The 19814-nt window shown below is 36.2% G+C and overlaps 1 protein-coding gene across 3 annotated transcripts in view; it reads right to left on the bottom strand.

The window, feature by feature from the left end:
- The window catches only part of NAA35 (N-alpha-acetyltransferase 35, NatC auxiliary subunit), a 94084-nt gene that overhangs the window by 21150 nt on the left and 53120 nt on the right, over positions 1-19814 (bottom strand). For all 3 annotated transcript variants that reach the window (XM_068553401.1, XM_068553403.1, XM_068553402.1), the window contains 3 exons: positions 12003-12181; positions 6259-6318; positions 2872-2978 (listed from right to left, as the gene is read on the bottom strand). In XM_068553401.1, the coding sequence (XP_068409502.1) occupies positions 2872-2978; positions 6259-6318; positions 12003-12181 (346 nt within the window). The remainder of the gene's footprint in view (positions 1-2871; positions 2979-6258; positions 6319-12002; positions 12182-19814) is intronic.

The following is a 19814-nucleotide window of genomic DNA, read 5'->3' as shown; positions in this document are numbered from 1 at the left end:
ATTAAAAAATACATATTTTACTATGCCAATTCCCTCCTAAAAACTCAATCAGTTCTTCAACGACCAAACTTTACCAAACCATTCAAAACTTTCTGGACTCTAACTCCAAACTATCCTAACCGTTCAACTTTTATTTCTTTGTTTATTCATTCATTCAACAAAGTGTGCTTACTGTGTGACAGACACTGTTCCAGCACCTACTACACAACAGTGAACAAACAGCCAAAACTATCAGCCCTGACCTTGTGGAATTTATATAGTTCTACATATATGGGGGTTCGGGGGGGTGGAAATAAACATAAACATAATGAAGAATTATACAGGCTCTTATAGAAGTAAACATAATGAACAAGCAAATTATATAGTGCAATATGATTTATAATAAGTATGTATTTTGTCATTCAGGTATATATTTCTCAGATATATTTGGGTCTTCATCACAGTTCCTGGCTCACAGCTACCGAAACTCTTGGAATTTCCTAAGGGTTGAGAGTGATAAAGGTGTCTTTCCTTATGTTAATGAGGTGATTGGAGTGCACCTAAGAATGGGGGCTGGTTACCAGAACCTTGTGATTAGAGGGTTGGAACTTTTGGTCCCACCCCCTGATTTCTGGAAGGGGAGAGGGGCTTGAGGTTCAATCAATGACCACTCGCCAATGATTTAGTAATCATGCCTATCTAATGAAACCTCCACAAAAACCAGAAAAGAAAAGCTTTTTGGCCCTTTTCCAAGAGCTTCCACATTGGGGAACATGCTTCCATGTGCCACCATTCAGACTCTATGCATCTCTTCATCTGGCTGTTGATTTGTATCCTTTAATATCTCTTTATAATAAATTGGTAATCTAGTGAGCAAATGGCTTTTCCTGAACTCTGTGAGTCATTTTAGCAAATTAACTGTACCAGAGGAGGGGTTGGTCAGAACCTCTAATTTGTAGCCAGTTGGTCAGTCAGAAGCACAGGTAACAACCTGGGAAGTAGAGGGTGGTCTTATGGGACCAAGCCCTTTACCTATGGAATCTGATTCTATCTCCAGGTAGACAACGGTCAGAATTGAGTTGAATTCTTGGGCACCCTGCTGGCATCTGAGAATTGCTTATTGTAGGGAAGCCTACATACACATAAACACACACACACACACACAAACATGCACGCACACTGGGCTTGGGTCTGGGAACCCCTCTACATATAGTATGTAAGAAGATAATTGTTATGAGAGAGAGAAATGGAGTGCTGGGCAGGTTGGGAGAATGGGGAAGGTTTATACTTTTTAAATTGACTGATCAGGGCAGCCCTCACTGAGGTGACACTGAATAGACTTAAGGCAGTGAGAAAGTCAACCTGTGGAGTTTTGAGGAAAATACCCTCTACCCCAGATCGTATGTGAAGGCTGTAGGATGAGAGAGGGACAGTATGTTACAAGAATAGCAAGGAGGCCAGTGTGGCTGAAGCAAAGAAGGTGAGGGGACAATGGTAAGAGATGAGGTCAGAGAGGCACCAAGACAGGGGTCTAACCCAGAGCACATGGGGCCTCATGGGTTCAACAATAAGGACTTTGGCCTTTACTGTCAATGAAACTGGAAATGTAACCAACACTGAGGATGCCTCCCTGGGGCAGTCCTTAACTGACAGATGTGTAAATTCTCAAGCTCCCTTGTCCCTGACCGGACAACTGTGAGGTATAATCCACACAAGTCTCCAGGGTTCCCTGACAGGACCAAACCAAAGTTACCAACTGTGAAGCACACCTTCAAGTGGCTTTCTTCCTTTTTATGTCCCACCTGCCTGAAACCCTGCAAGTTTTCCTGGAATTACTTTCTAAATTACGTTTACATGAATCTTTGTGTCAGGGTCAGCTTCTGGAGAACCAACCTAACACAGGAAGCTAAAAGAGTTTTATGTGAAATGTGGCATGATTTATTCAACAAATTGAATGCTGAACCACTAACTTTTCTTAAAATATATAATTTCATACACCACGTCTTCACACATCCTGGTTTCTTTCCTAAGAAATAACATCTCCTTTCTTCCTTCCCTGAGGCAAATGCCAATAAAGTTGGCACTGTTTTCCACAATGCCAACTCAAACGATCCTTTCCAGCATTTTATGGCAGCATGTTTTTGGGGAGGTGACTCTACCAGAATATAATTTAAGGATCAATTATCTGCATTTTCTATTTCTATCTAGATCAGACTATTGAGAAGAAATCTTATCTTTTCATAATTATTTCCCCAAAGCGCCTACTTAGCACAGTGCTTTGCACACAGTAAGGGTGAATACAACTTGCTGAATTTCTGATCACTCCTTGTAAGCTTTTCTTCTCATACTGGACCCAATATCAACTTCACAAAAACCTCAATTTAAATCTAAATAATTGGGACTTCCCTGGTGGCACAGTGGTTAAGAATCCGCCTGCCAGTGCAGGGGACACGGGTTCAAGCCCTGGTCCGGGAAGATCCCACATGCAGCGGAGCAGCTAAGCCCGTGTACCACAACTACTACTAAGCTTGTGCTCTAGAGCCTGCGAGCCACAACTACTAAAGCCCGCGTGCCTAGAGCCCTTGCTCTGCAACAGGAGAAGCCACTGCAATGAGAAGCCCGTGCACCACAACAAAGAGTAGCCCCCACTCACCACAACTAGAGAAAGCCTGCGCGCAGCAACGAAGACCCAACGCAGCCAAAAATAAATAAATAAATTTTTTAAAAAATCTAAATAATATGTGGCAGAAATCAATTAATTTTAACATGATTGAGTTATTTTTTCATGTGGAGACTTGATTCCAACAGTTTTTACGTCTTTGCTATAAAGGAGCACAGAGAACTTGGGCTTTTAAGAAACACACATGCTATACAATGTCTTATGACACTTACTTTGGGGAGAGCACCGGAGGACTGACAAAAGACCGAAGTGCATCTTTCACCATGTCTTGCATGAGATGGGTTCCAAAGACCTTTTTGTTATCCACCAGGAAAGTGGTCTTAAAACAAATGTTACATATATTAGTAATGCTGTCACAATCTTGACATATTGTACATGTAGTTGTCATTACTGTGACATGAACATACTTCTTATAAATGCCACAGAATACAAAAGAGATTAAAATGTAAAAAGTTGGTGGAAAATTTTTTTTTCCACAATGCCTCCACAATGGGTACTACTTATTAATCCCTATTTAAGGTGTATTCTGATGCAGGAGAACAAAAAATGTGCAGAAAAAAATCTCTCAGGTCAAGAGTAGTAATATTGAACTAGTGAAAATGAACTGATGGGTCTGAATATGTCAAATGAGCTAATATACAAGAAAGGGTTTCATAAATTATGAAATATTTAATGGTTATAAATATCAAGTCAGTCGATAACCTTATCTCTAATAAACACCTTGGAATACATACAAACTTTCTGAAATTGGAAAAAATATAGTTAAAATAATAAATTATTAAATTGAAATACACTACTATTTAGTAATAATTTACATTTAATTTTCTTCCCTTAACAATCTCAATGTATCTGAATATTTACTATACTATACCTTACTTGATTTCCTAACACACTTGAGTTGTTTCCAGTTTTTGGTGATCATGAACCAAACAGCTTTAAACACTGGCATGCATACAGGTTTCTAGGAGAATGTCAGATTCCACTTCTCTTGGGTAAATAAGCAAGAGTAAAGTTTGTATATTTGTTTTTATAACAATCTGCCATCATTTTCCAAAGTGGCTATAGCACTTCATATTCCTATCAGTAATGCATCCTCTCCAGTGCTTGATATTTTCAGTTTCGTTCTTTTTTCTTGTTTTATTTTAGATATTCTGATAGGTGGATAGTGGTATTTCATTGTGGTTTTAATTTGCATTTCCCTGTTTTCTTACTGTTACGTTTACAGAATTCTTTTTAATGTTCTCGATACAAGTCCCTTGTCAGACATGATTTGCAAATATTTTCTCCTACTCTGTAGAGTCTCTTTTCATTTTCTTAACAGTGTCTTTCACAGAATTAAAGTTTCAAATTTATCAACTTGCCATTTTTTAAAAATGGACTGTGCTTTTGATGTCATATCTAAGAATTCTCTACCTTTCCCAAAGTCACAAAAATTTTCTCCTATCCTTTCTTCTAACAGTTTTATGGTTTCACATATAGTACTACATAATAAAGGACTAATTAAGGAACAGAACTTCTCTGGACTTTCCCCTTGGTTCCGCTGATCACATGTCCATCATTTTGCCAACAGCACACCTGTCTCATAGTCAGGTAGTATTGAGTTCCCCAACTTTATTTTTTTTTTCAAATTTGTTTTGGCTGTACTAGTTCCTATGCCTTTCCATATAAATTTTAGAAGCAGCTTGTTGACATCTACAAAAATTTCTGCTATGATTTTGGGATTGCTCTGAATCTGTAGATCAATTTTGGGGAGAACTGACATCTTAAAAAAATATCAATTCTTCTAATCCACAAACAAGATGTATCTCTCCATTTATTTAAGTCTGCTTTGATGTCTTTCATCAGTACTTTGTAGTTTTTCAGTATACAGGTTCTCCAAACAGGTGTTAGAGATTTATACCTACATATTCCATTCTTGATGTTATTGTAAATAGTACTGCTTTAAATTTTTTGATTTGCATCGTTCATTGCAAGTATATAGAAATACAATTGCTTTTTGTAAATTGGCCTCATATCCTGTGAGACTGTTAAACTCATCCATCAGGTCTAGGAACTTCTTTGCAGATTCCTTGGTACTCTACATAGATAATCATGTTGTCTGTAAAGAAACATTATTTCTCGGTTTCTCAACTGTATGCCTTTTATTTCTTTTCCTGCCTTTTTCCACTGGCTAAGATTTCCAGTACTATGTTGAGTGAAAGTGGAGTGATGAGAGTGGACATCCTTGCTTTCCTCCCAGTAGGAGGAAAGAATTTAATCTTTCGTCATTAAGTATGATGTTAGCTATAGGTGTTTGGCACATGCCCTTTATCAGATTAAGGAAGTTACCTTCTATTCCTAGTTTTGCTGAGAGTTTTTATCATGAATGGACATTGGTTTTGTCAAATGGTTTTCCTGAATCTATTGAGACTTTAGATTATATGGTAAATTACACTTTAAACACTGAACCAACCTTGCATTCCTGGGATAAAACCCACTTGGTCATGATGTATTCTTTTTTTATATATTGCTGGATTTGATCTGATAATACTTTAAGATTTTTATGTCTATGTTCATAAGGAATATAGGTCTATAGTTTTCTAAGCTTGAAATGTCTTTGTTTGGTTTTGGTACTGAGGTAATGCAGGCCTCATATGATGAGTGCCCTTGCCTCTTCCATTTTCTGAAAGAGACTGTGTATAGAATTGGCCTGGAGTTTTGTTGGAAGGCTTTTAACTATGAACACAATTTCTTTGATAGATACAGGATTATTCAAATTTTCTATTTCTTTTTGAGTGAGTTTTGGTAGTGTCCCTCACAGAATTGGTCCATCTCATTTAAGTTTTTGCATTTATGGACATACAGTTGTTTAGAATATTCCCATATTATCATTTTAATTTGTTTAGGGTCTGTAGCAATTCCTGATATTATTCATCTGTATCTTCTTTTTTTCTTGTTCCATCTAGTTAGAGGTTCATCAATTTTAGAACCCGCTTTTGGCTGCAATGATTTTCTCTATTGTTTGCCTCTTTCCTATTTTACTCAGTTTTGCTTTTATCTTTGTTATTTCCTTCTGCTTGCTTCTAGTTTGATTTGCTCTTCTTTTTCTATTTTTTTAAAATAGAAGCTTAAATTATAATTTCAGACCTTTCTTCCTTTTTTTCATATGAACATTTAATACTATAAATTTCTCTCTAAACACTGCTTTAATTGTATCCCACAAATTCTGATATTTTCATTTTCATTCAGTTCAACATATTTTCTGATTACCCTCAATACTTCCTCTTTGACCCATGGGTTCTTTAGAAATGTGTTAATTTCCAAATATCTGGAGAATTTTCCAGATACTTCTGTTATTGATTCCTAATTTAATTCCAAATTAGAGAGCATACTTTGTATGATTTCAATTTTTTTTAATTACTAAGGTTTATTTTATGGCCCAGAATATGATCTTGATGAATGTCTAACACTGTAAGTCAATACTTCTATTACAAAAATATACCACTAACTGTGGAATATCCTTTAAAAGTATCTACCTTTTGTTCCATCAATCAATAAAACAATGTCAATACACAGTATTTGATGTTTAAAGACATATTTTGATACTAAGTGGAACTTACTTGTAATAGAGATCTTGAAAGAACACAAGGTGATTGTTCACTAAATTCACAGAAAAAATCCTAATAGATACACAGAAAAAAAGTGTCATTAATAGATTAAATAAAAGCTGAAAATGTTTGCATACAGAGTATAATTTTTACCAGACCTTCTGGGAATGATACACTACCAAAGTTAAAATAAGAAAGCTAGCTAAAGATCATTTCTATAAGAATTGTCTAATTGTATGAATGGAAAAATGGATAATTTTAGAGCCTAAAATTTTTTTTTAACAAACTTACCAGTAACAGTATTATGTGGATACTGATATTAAATTTGTACATCATGAAAATAACAGTATCAATAATAATCTACTAACTAATGACAGAGATTTACTTCCTACTTCACAGAAATAAATACCAAGTAACCAGGCTAACTGAATTCACATTCTCTTTTTTCGTAATTAGTTTTTACACCTTGCGCACACTCCTCAAAGTGAATATTCTCCACCAGAGAGAGATTCTACTATTCCACATTACAAAGAAAATTAAAACAATTTATCCCACAGAAAATGCCTCAACTTCAGCCTCTAAACCTCTAATTGTATCCACATCTGTACACAGATCCTTTCCTTGCCTACTTTAACAACAGATGTATTAAAGACTCCATTCCTTCTGGCTTTTTCACAAACATTACACACTGTCAATTATCCATACTTTGCTCTCCTAGATATTAAAATTCTTCCTCTCTACCAGATCGTTCCCATTTTCATTTAAAGTCAAGTTTCTCTTATCTTTAAAAAGAAAAGAAGATCATCACATGATGTCACATTTTCCTCTCAACTGCTGCCTTCTTCTCAGCCAAACTTTCTGAAGAAGTTGGCTGCACCCACTGTCTCTACTCACTCAACTCAACTCTCACCCATCTTCAACACATGTAACCTGGCTCTTTGCTCTAGTCATCACTTGTCCCCCATTACTAAATCCAATGGACATTGATTTGGGACCTTATTCATCTCTTTCACTTGACCTCTCAGCAGCGTGACTTCCTTCTTGAAAAACCTTTTAAATGACTTTTCATGTTTCTTCCTCTGGCTACTTCTCAGCTTATTCTGCAGGTTCAAAGTTTAGTTCCAGAAAACCTTCTTTTCTTAACCTATATATTTTTTCCTCGTAAACTCTGAAGCATAAACACTCATGCTTCGATTACTATCTATACTGTAATAATTATAAAATTTTAACTCTAAGCACAGACTTCTAAACTCTATCCATATAGCCAATACTATCCAATATCTCTACTTAAATATATTAAAGGTACCTCAAACTTTACTTCACTAAGACCCTCAAAGGTCCTTTGAGAATATCCCCCCTTTGAGTGAACAGCACCAAACGTGCATCTAGACTTACAAGGCAGAAGCCTAGAGACCTTCCTCAGAGCTCTCTCATGCCCCATGTTTAATTCATCACCAGTATTCTATCAATTTTAGCTCACACATAGCTCTAACACTGACAACCTCACCATCTCCCTGCCATCCTTTTAGTCTAAGTTACCATCTTCTCCTTCCTTGGACTGCAGTACTGGTTTCCTAATTTATCACACTGTGTTTACTCTGGTCCCTTCCAATCCTTTCTCTACAATGCAGCCACATTTTTGCACATTCTTGATCCTATTATGTCACTGTGCCCCCCACACACTGATCTTTCTTGATAAAACTAATGGTTTTCCTTTGCTCTGTGATAAAGATCGAAATCCTTAATGTGGCTTAAATGGCCTTGTCTGGTCTGCCTACCTCACTAGCCTCACCAAATCCCCCATCCCCATCACTCAATTCTACATTCTGCTACTTTTCTTTTAGTTTCTCAAATGTATCATGTTCTTTCCCATCACATGGAGGAGCATTCAGCTTCCTGCACCTGGAACTGTCCCCCTACTGTCCCAAATGATGTTTACCTAACTGTTAGATCTTAGCTTTACCTTCACTTCTTTAAGAAAGACTTCTCTGATCATTTAGGTCAGTTCCTTCATTATATGCTATATGTTCTAGTTCCTTTGCTTCATACTCCCTACACTGGTTTGTAATTCTATAATCATTTTTAAGATTATTTGATCGATTTCTATCTCATACTACACTGTAAGCTCCATGACAAGATGGATGATATGCTTTTGCTCATCACTGTATACCAGCCATAGCACAGCACCTAGCACAAAACAAGCACGTTGGCTGAATTGATGAATGTACATATACTGTACTCGCTATCACAGTTCGTCTGTACTCAATTTCTTATTGCTAGTATACACCCCTAACAGGATACAGTCTATAAAGTCCATTATTTACCTCATTTAAACTAGGTATATCTTCTTAATTAATCCACAGCTGTCAAAAGTATCATCTTATGGGTTCCTAAACTATGAGTTTCCCTTTACTAGTGTCACTACCTTCCCCCTTACCATTGGTTTTTGCCCTATATGCAAAATACCAGAAACTTTGAAAATGCAGAAAAATGCAAAAAACAAAACTATCATATAGCATTCCACTATCTATAAATAGTCATAATTAATATTTTAGTATTTGTTATTCTATTCTTTTGAGAAAGAATTTGGCTTTGTCTCTGAATATCTTTTCTGTGTGCAACAACATATATAAAAAATATTTTAAAACTTTCAACAGGGACTTCCCTGGTGGCGCAGTGGTTAAGAATCCGCCTGCCAATGCAGGGGACATGGGTTCAAGCCCTGGTCCGGGAAAATCCCACATGCAACTAAGCCCGTACGCCACAACTACTGAGCCTGAGCTCTAGAGCCTATGAGCCACAACTACTGAGCCCGCGCACCACAACTACTGAAGCCTGCGCGCCTAGAGCCCGTGCTCCACACAACAAGAGAAGCCACAGCAATGAGAAGCCTATGCACCACAACAAAGAGTAGCCCCTGCTCGCCACAACTAGAGAAAGCCCGCGTACAGCAATGAAGACCCATAAATAAATAAATAAATTTATATTAAAAGAAAAGTTAAACATAACTTGACATTCACAAACATTTCCCAATGTCAATACTTCCCATGTCAATAGTTTTCTATAACATATTTTTTAATGGCTGTGTGACATATATTGTAAACATACCACAGAATGGATATTGTCACCATTCAGTATTTAAACTGTTACTAGTTTTTGAACATTACAAAGGATGATGCAACAAACACCTTTTTTCTTATTCTAAATGTCTAGAAGGAGAGTTTCTGGGCCAAGTATACACATTTTTAAGACTTTTGAGAGAGACAGCCACTGGAGTATAAGAGAATGACTACTTCCCTTTACCAACATTAAATATTATTATACTTTTCAATCTAGCTGTTATAAATTGCATTTCTTTAATTACTAGTAAGGTTAAGCATCTTTCATGTTTATTTCTTTTTAAATATGTATGCTCATGTCCTTTCCCAATTTTTCACTGGGATGTTTATTTTTATCTTACTGATATGTAGAAGCACTCTCTAGAACCTGGCACTTTATCCTAATAATAACAGGTTTCCTATGCAGATCCACCAGACTATTTGGTCCCTTATCTTCCATAAAACTTTTAATCTTCTTCTCTACTCGTGGTCCCTGCTGCACTCCCCCCACTACCACCCTGTCTCAAGTCTGTCAGAGATCCAAATTCTTCCATTACTATGCCTCCTCCATGTCCAGTGACAGCAGTCCAGGCCTGGCTCCTCCAGCTCCCCTCTATTATGATGTGTCATTATGCATTCACCCCGTCCCTGACAAGGCAATCCATAATCTTTTGCCAGAATATCAAGTTCCAACTGTTGCATTATACTTTCTTATTCCAATTCACATTGATCTTCTCCTTTTCTGAAATCCTACAATTAATCTAGTGAACACAAAGATATATTCATATATCAATTAAGGATTAGAAAAGTAGATGCAGCAGAACAATAAAATCTCTATTCTAATTCTCTTATGACACTAACTAACCATCTAATTTGGTTATAAAGCCCTGAAAACCTTAGTTTGTTTAGCTGTACAATAAACTGCAAAATGAACTGGCTTGTGCGTATAATCTTTTTTACTTTTAAGATTCTATGATTCTTATGACAGAATAAGGAAAAACTACTAAAAAGAAAGGAAACACAAAAGGACGTAATAAAGGCATAATCAGTGAAAGTTTCACTAAGGAACAAAGACTTAAGCTGGGCTTTAATGGTAAAGAATTAGTGGAGGGCTTCCCTGGTGGCTCAGTGTTAAGAATCCGCCTGCCAATGCAGGGGACACGGGTTCGAGCCCTGGTCCAGGAAGATCCCACATGCCGCAGAGCAACTAAGCCCGTGCACCACAACCACTGAGCCTGCACTCTAGAGCCCGCAAGCCACAACTACTGAAGCCCACGTGCCACAACTACTGAAGCCCGTGCACCTAGAGCCCATGCTCCACAACAAGAGAAGCCACAGCAATGAGAAGCCCGCGCACTGCAATGAAGAGTATACCCTGCTCACCACAACTAGAGAAAGCCCACATGCAGCAACAAAGACCCAACACAGCCAAAAATAAATGAATAAAAAAGAAAGAAATGTAAAAAAGAAAAGAAAAAAAATTTTTTAAAAAAGGAAAATAAAGTTACTATAAGAAAGAGCATAACAGAAGCACAAATCTTTATTGACCATTTATCAATTATACCCCAGAGGCTGCTGCTAAATTCTAGGAATATAAACTAGATAATCTGTCATCTGAAGGAACACAGGTACAGAAGCAACCTGAAACCAAACGGGAGGACTTCACAGAGGAAATGACATTGGGCTAGAAATTATGTACCTCAACACTGAGGGGGAGCAAAAGTCAAATGCGTATATATGTATAGTCATACAAAATAAATTAGTGTACTTATGTCTAAATAACACTATTATTTTGCCTGTTTTCTACCTTCCTAATTGAAGTATATGTCATTATAGCCTTACCAATTAATAAAACTCCATCTCTGAATGTTTTAACATTCCCCAAATAAACCTTGTGTTCCTATATTTTAACCCATAAAAAAGATTAATCCAAAATATGCCAGCTTAAAAATGTACATACTCTTTTACCCAATAACTTCACTGTTTAGCAATTTATCTTAAGGGGTAAGGAGGCACATGATATAAAGATTTACCTACAAAGATGTTCATCTTAGTATTGTTTATAAGTGTAAAACACTGAAAATGACCTCAATGTAATTCAACGTGAATGGACTAAAAAAATCTGTGGTATATACTTACAATGCAATACCATGTAGCTATTAAAATAATGTAGAAATAGGTATATTTGTTGACGCGAAAAGATGTTCGTGGTATAGAGATTAGTGATGAAAAAGCAAGTTACCAAATACCATGATCCAATTTTTGTATGAAAAAATATTTACACATATGCACATATATATGTACGTGTATATGTATACATGCGTGCATAAACACAAACATTTATTTATATAAAAGGTTCTGAACAGAGAATTGATGATTCAAAGCCCCATTCTTAAAACTTGGGTGAATTATCTAACTCCTCCACACTTTAGGTTCTTAATCTCTATAATGGATAGTATAAAATCCTTATGAGGATTAAATACAAAAAGTATACACACACACACACACACACACACACACACATGACTTAATTCTCCAGATATCACAGATAACAGGTGAGCGGCATTATTTATCCTTGGGACAGTCAGTCTCTAAAAAGTAATAAACTATTCTGTTGTTATATCAAAGTTACATTCCAGAATAGAGATTTGTACTTACCAGGATACAATGTAAATTTGTTAAATTGACCACCTCACAGACTGTTTTTATTCTATCTATTAATCTTGCAAAATAGTTGACCATTTCTTCCCTCTTTATTATTTTTGCGTATCGAGGGAAGGTGGGTGGAAGTAGTCTCTGGTTAACAAGAGGCTCAAAACCCATCATAATGGGATGATCTAAAAAGAAAAAAAGTAACATTTTCAACATTTCTCTGAATTTTAAACCTCAAATACTACTAAATATAAAAAGAAAAAGGCCAGTTTCAAAAGCATCTCTGAATTCTAATCACAATATTCTCTAAATGGATTTTATAATTTACAATTAATGTATCTATACACACACATTTTTAAAATGAGATAAGCAGATTTAATAACCTAATATTGTACTTCCTCCCTACATGGTGGTGGTAGTGGTGACAGAGAGAGGTTTCTACCTCAAAATTAACTCCAAGCCAAGAATGGGATAAAACAGAGTTAACATATTCTCTCAGAATAAATAAACAAAAGGGCAATGCTGTATTAACCATGAGATTGTGAAGAAACGTTTCAAACGGGAGCACAAACATGGGCTTGTCTTCCCTTCAATTTCTGAACTGCAGAATCAATTCACACTCAACTACATAGTAATGTAAAGCGGCAGAGGAAAACAGTCCCCATCCCATCCCCATGAGTTTGGAATGCATCTGGCACTGAGATGTAATTCCAGAAATTCACAATGAAAATAACATATCACAAGAGACCTGAGGGTGAGTTCCTCTCTCCCATTCTTTGTCCTCTGGTGATCTCACTTTTCACACTAGTACAAAGCTCCAAACTAAGTCTTTCTCAACTTGAAATTTCCTGCCACTTTTATAGAAAAAAATTCTGTACTCCAATGAAGTATGCATTGTCAGACTGACTCTATGGGAGCTATTTTACAAATCTAGAAATTGTAGGTAACTGATAAACATGAAATTCTGTTCTGTCTGGTAGAGATTCTACCGGCATCTTCTATGCTCTATAGAAAAAAGTTTTGCCTCCATTTATAATTTATTTCAATATTCCACTACTCCATATAAATGTGTGTTTTAAAACTTTTCATGTCTGGTTGTGTCACTGAATGAGTTTAACAAAATCCTTAACACATGTTCACTTTTATATCTCTTTTATAAGAGTCATGGTTTTACCTTTGTCTGAAAATCATCTTTTAATACTCCCTATTCCCTAAGTACTATAAGATATAAGCAAGCACAGTGACTTACAAATATCATGTCCTTTTATGCCTCTTTGCTTATACAAACTATTCTCTCTATCTGTAAAACCTACCCCCTTGTTCTTAGCCTGAACTTGATATAGCTTGAATTCTCTCTCATCATTGGTCCCCCCAATGATGTATATACAATGTTCTTTGTATATACACTACTATACTGTCTGTGTGGGATTACATCATTTGTCTCTCTCTCTGAGTTCTTCTGAAAGCAAGAACAGGGTTGGATCCCAAACACCAAATTCCTGGCTCATGACATGCACTGGATACTTGTTTGCTGATGACAAGATATGCATGCTCAAAATAAAATGAAAGACTGCCACCACTATAATAATTTGAATTTCTGATTTATAATACTTCATTTAGAACTAAGGTAAAAGTAGTAGTAACGATGCTGTAAGAAGCTTCTTTACCATAGTAACATGAATACATTTCAGACTTTAATGATAAACGCACAGAATCCAGATACTTAAATAGTCCATTACACTGATTTTCTCTGAAAGTATTCTAATATGCACGGAAAATTATTACCCAGGAATATGCATTTACTCTTAATACATCTATTTTTAGGCTTTAAACCACAAGTAGAAGATAAATACATAATAAGACACTCATGAAAATTTATATTACCATGGAAAGAAGTAAATATTAATGGGAAATGGATAACAAACACAATATATTCTGACTTCAATTTTATACAAACAAAAAAGTGCAATATAAAACAATATTACCTTTTGAAACTAACTCAGCTGTCCTGCACAGCTGATGTTTAGCAACATCCCTGACCTCGACCCACTACATACCAGTAGCAACCTCCTAATTGTAAAATAGATCCAGACATTGCCAGATGTCCCTGGGAAGCCCCAGTTGAGAAACACTGGTCTAGATGAACACAAGATGCAAGTATAATTCAGTGAGGGTAAGCTCAGGATGTCAGAGGAGCGTCTTACCCATGTAAAAATTAGGTGAAAGACTTCATAGAAGTGAAGTATAAGAAAAGACCTAAATGGGGACTCCCCTGATGGCACAGTGGTTAAGAATCCACCTGCCAATGCAGGGGACACAGGTTCAATCCCTGGTCCGGGAAGATCCCACATGCCGTGGAGCAGCTAAACCCGTGCGCCACAACTACTGAGGCTGTGTGCCACAACTACTGAAGCTCATGTGCCCTACAGCCCGCGCACCACAACTACTGAGCCCACATGCCACAACTACTGAAGACCATGTGCTCTAGGGCCCATGTGCCGCAACTACTGAGCCCATGTGCCTGCAACTACTGAAACCTGTGTGCCTACAGCTCGTGCTCTGCAACAAGAGAAGCCACCGCAATGAGAAGGCCACGCACTGTAATGAAGAGTAGCCCCTGCTCGCCACAACTAGAGAAAGCCAGCACACAGCAACAAAGACCCAATGCAGCCAAAAATAATAAATTTTTTTAAAAAAGACCTAAATGATAAGTTAGTTAAAGGACAAAATATTAGTCAGGACAAAGTATTCCAAGAATATCAAAGGCCTGGAAGACAGATAATATGGCTCTTTTTCTTTTTCCCTTAGGGAGCTGCAATTTTCCAAGTCATAACTTCTCTGAACTCAAAAGTAAAAATAGATGCATATAAACAGAGTGGGGACAAAATCCCTAGGCACAAAAGTTAGAAGTCATCTACATGCTTCTCTCTATTCTCTACACACATTTAAATTTTCCCCCTACATTTTTCTGGACATAGTCCTTGTAAATGGTTAAGTGCTAAAGTGGTTCCTCGTAGCTATTTTTAAGTCTCAGCTGTTCTTGAATCTCATGCCTAAGGACTTTGTAACCATCCTATACAAGACATAGTAACTTGCCTAACTAGAAAAGAGCATAAGAACTGAGATATAATAAGAGATCAAAGCCGTTATTCAGGATATAGAAGAGTTAAGGAGGAGTGGGGATAAAAGCCAGGCAGGAGTTTGCATTTGATTTCATGGCAACACAAACTACAAAAAGTTAAAGACAGCTTTACCACACAAGCCCTCCCAGAATAAACCGGTCTAACATTTTCCCACTAAATTTCATATATCTCTATCACACAATTTATCTCAGACTGTCTTATATTAAAATAACCTGAATAGCCCTTACTAAATGAGCCCAGAAAAGACGCTAATTCACATCACTTTCTACCCACTGTGTGTTATGCTCGGTAAAGATTTCCTGAATTAAACTGGATACAGATCAGACAACCTCTAGACTCTCTTCTGACTTTACAAGTCTGTAGGTGTACAAATATTATCTTGGTTTTCCAGTTAAAAATGCATAAAATTCTTCAATGATAAATAAAATGATTTTCCCTTCACACTAGCACTCTTTTAAGGATACAATAATAACATATAATTACTATATTCAAAATATTATGGCACATTGGTTTAGAGTGTTTTAGTTACTAAAGTTCTTGCTAGATAATTGACCTTCATTATCAATAGCAGAAAAGTATTACAAACAGCATAATGTCCTTGGATAAAAGATTTATAGTAACAATGTGCTTTGATTTAACTTAACAAAGTAAGCTATTCTAAAATTAACTGGATGCCAAAATTAAAGATTTGGAAGTGTGTAAGTCAAAAGAGATAGAGACAGTATATCATTTTTGGACAATACATCTCTCCCAAGTTAGGCAGGCAATTTACAGTTAGACTTATTGAAATAAGTTTTAGATGCCCTGAAGTTGGAAGGAATTCTAGAAAACAATGCAGAAGCTGCTGAGGTTTTGTTATATTATACTACACTTCTTGGTTACTTGATTTCCCTCTATAAAATGTTATAAAATTATGCTACGTGAAAGAAGCCAGACACAAAAGGACAAATATTGTATGATCCTGCTTATATAAGGTACCTAGAGTAGTCAAACTCATAGAGACAGAAAGTAGAATGATGGTTGTCTGGGACTGGAGTAGGGGGAAATGGGGAGTTATTATTTAGTGAGTACAGAGTTTCAGTTTGGTAAGATGAAAACTTCTGGATATGGACAGTGGTGACAGTTTCACAACAATGTAAATGTATTTGATGCCACTGAATTCTACATTTAAAAATGGTTAAAATGGCAAATTTCATGTTATAAATATTTCAACACACACACAAGTTATAAAAAGGTATTTAACCACAACTGTTAACCTCAAAAAGCATAGTCTCAATGAATATTCTATCCTAATCACTGGTCAGAGTAAGTTATATAAGCAATATAATATGCATATAAATGAGATTACAGACACATCTACAAATTTTGGAGTTTCTTTGGTATGTATTTTTGAATAGGTATCCATGCAACAGATTTAAAAAGTTTCAAATGCAACAAAAGGAGGTACAAAGAAAAGCAAATCTCCTGCTCACTTGTGACTAGTTCATCTCTTGAGAACTAACCACTACTACAAGCTTCTTCCATGTGTGGTTATTTATATATATATATATTTTCAACTTTATTGAGGTATAGTATACATATTATACAATACAAATATTAAGTTTATAGTTCATTGTTTTGAAAAATATATACAACCATGTAACTACCATCCCAATCAACGTATACAACATTTTCATCTCCCCAAAAGGTTCCCTGTGCCCCTTACCAGCCAGTCACTCCCATGCCCAGCAACCATGGCACTGTTTTCTCCATGAATAAATCAGTTGTTCCTACTTTGATACAAAAAGAGTCACACAATTTGTACTCTTTTATATCTGACTCCTTTCAGCATAATGTTTCAATGATTTATCCATTATGTTGCGTGCATCAACATTCAATCTTTTCTACTGCTGAAAACCATTTCATTGCATGGATATACCACTGTTTGCCCATTCAAACAATGTTACTTTTGTAAACAAAACATCAACATTTTATACACGCTGATCTGCTTTTCTGCATTATTTTTTAAGGTGGATTTTTCTTTTGAAACAATTTCAAACTTACAGTAAAGTTGCAAGTGCAGTCAATACCGAATCACTCTCAAATACAATGAGAGTGTTGTTCCTATAAAGACATACCCTTATATATTCACGATTCAACAATCAGAATTAGGGAACTAACAATGACCAATTACTACCATCTAATGCTCAGACCTCATTCAAGTTTTGCACACTGTACCAATAATATGCTTCAAATTGACATCAGAATCACAAGTTGTATTTATTTTCATTGTCTCTCAGTCTCCTTCAATCTGGAGCAGTTCTTCTGCTTGGCTTCTATGAATAACTTTGACAACTTTGAAGAATAACACGCCAATAATTTTGTATACTGCCCTTCAATGTGGTTTTCCTGTTTCCTTGTGATTAGGTTCAAATTATTAACCTTTGGATTATAAAAGAAGTAACATTATATTGTTCTAATTGCAACCCATCAGCAAAGTGGAGATTTTAACTAACTACTACTGGTGTTAACTTTGATCACCTGATTAAGTTGGTGTCTGCCAGGCTTCTTCACTATTGTTACCTTTTCCCTTTGTAGTTAATAAATATTTGGGGTGCAGGGGAAGGACACCTAAATATGCTCATTATCATCAAACTATCTACTCATTAATTCATTTATTTATATCAGTATGGAACCATGGCTTCTTCTTTTATTCAATTGGTTATGATCAGAATTATTTATTTTGATGCTCAAGTTGTCCCCAACCTGGACTGTGTGAAACAGCTGTGTTCAAGCTGTTTTCTGTGTTTAATTGACCTGTCCCATCATTCTTTGAACATTTACTCACTTCCAGCTAATAAGACATTCCAGGCTCATCTTGTTCTTTCCCTGCCCTAGACCTGGAATCACCCATTCCTCCAAGATGTACTAGTTCCTTGTATTTTTTATATTTTTTTACAGTTTTATTGAGGTATAATTGACCATAAAATTGTAAGATATTTAAAGTGTACAATGTGATGATTTGATATATGTATAATTCTGAAAGGATTCCCCCCACTGAGTTAATTTAACACATCCATCACCTCACATATTTGTTTTTTTCCTTTGATGAGAACATTTAAGTTCTACTCTTTGAGCAAATTTCAATTATACAGTTCAGTGTTATCAACTATAGTCACCATTTCATACATCATATCATCAGACCTTATTCATCTTCTAACCGAAGGTTTGTACCCTTTTACCAACCTCTCCTTATTTCCCTCAGCCTCTGGCAACCATGTTTCTACTGCTTCTATGAGTTAAACTTTATCTCTTTTAAATTCCACATATAAGTGATACCATGCAGTATTTGTTTTCCTCTGTCTGGCTTATTTCACTTAGCACAATGCCCTCCAGGTTCATCCATGTTGTCACAAACAAGAGGATTTCCCTCTGTTTTAAGGCTGATTAATATTCCAGCATATATATATTGTATTTTCGTTATCCATTCATCCATCAATAGACACTTAGGTTGTTTCCATACCTTAGCTATAGTGAATAAAGCTAGGAAAAGCATTAATTGAAAAAGCATGCTAATGGAAACCAAAAGAAGCATAGAAGTAGCTAAACTTATACCAGACTAAATAGACTTTAAGCCAAAGAATATAACAAAAGACAAAGAAAGTTATTACATAATAAAGCAGTCAATTCATCAAGAGGATATAACAAACGTAAATATTTATGCATCCAACACAGGAGCACAAAAATAAAGCCAATATTCAGAGCTCTAAAAAGGGAAATAATAATTCAGTAATACCAGGAGACTTCAATATCCCATTTTCAACAATGGATAGATCATCCAGACAGAAAATCAGTAAAAAAAAAAAAAAAATTGGAATTTAACTACACATTATACCAGATGGAGCTAACAGACATATACGGAATGTTTCATCCAAGAGCAATAGAATACATTCTTCTCAAAGGCACACTGAGGGACTTCCCTGGTGGCGCAGTAGGTAAGAATCCGCCTGCCAATGCAGGGGACACGGGTTCAAGCCCTGGTCCAGGAAGATCCCACATGTGCCACAACTACTGAGCCTGCGCTCTAGAGCCCATGAGCCACAACTACTGGAGCCCGCACACTAGAGCCCGTGCTCCGCAACAAGAGGAGCCACTGCAATGAGAAGCCCGTGCACCACAACAAAGAACAGCCCCCGCTCACCACAACTAGAGAAAGCCCATGCACAGCAACGAAGACCCAGCGCAGCCAAAGAATAATTTTTTTAAAAAGGCACATTGCACATTCTCCATGATAGAGCATATGATATGACACAAAACAACTCTTAACAAATTTAAGACTGAAAGCATACCAACTATCCCTTCTGACCACAATGGTATGAAACTACAACACAAGAAGAGGAAAGCTGGAATATCTACAAGTATGTGGAAACTAAACAACACACTCCTGAACAACCAATGGGTCAAAGAAGAAAACAAAGGAGAAATTTTTCTTAAATCTTGAAACAAATGAAAATTTAAAAAAAACAACATACAAAAAGCTATAGGATACTACAAATGCAGTTCTGAGAGGCAAGTTTATAGCGATAAATGCATATATTAAGAAATTAGATCTCAAATAACAACCTAACTTTACACCTCAATGAATTAGAAAAAGAACAAATTAAGCTCAAGTTAGCAGAAGGAAGGAAATAAAAGA

The sequence above is a fragment of the Eschrichtius robustus genome, chromosome 10 (assembly GCF_028021215.1).
Source record: "Eschrichtius robustus isolate mEscRob2 chromosome 10, mEscRob2.pri, whole genome shotgun sequence".
NCBI classification, from domain to species: Eukaryota; Metazoa; Chordata; class Mammalia; order Artiodactyla; family Eschrichtiidae; genus Eschrichtius; species Eschrichtius robustus.
The sequence above is the reverse complement of the archived record's forward strand: the minus strand, read 5'-3'. Positions and strand labels throughout refer to the sequence as shown.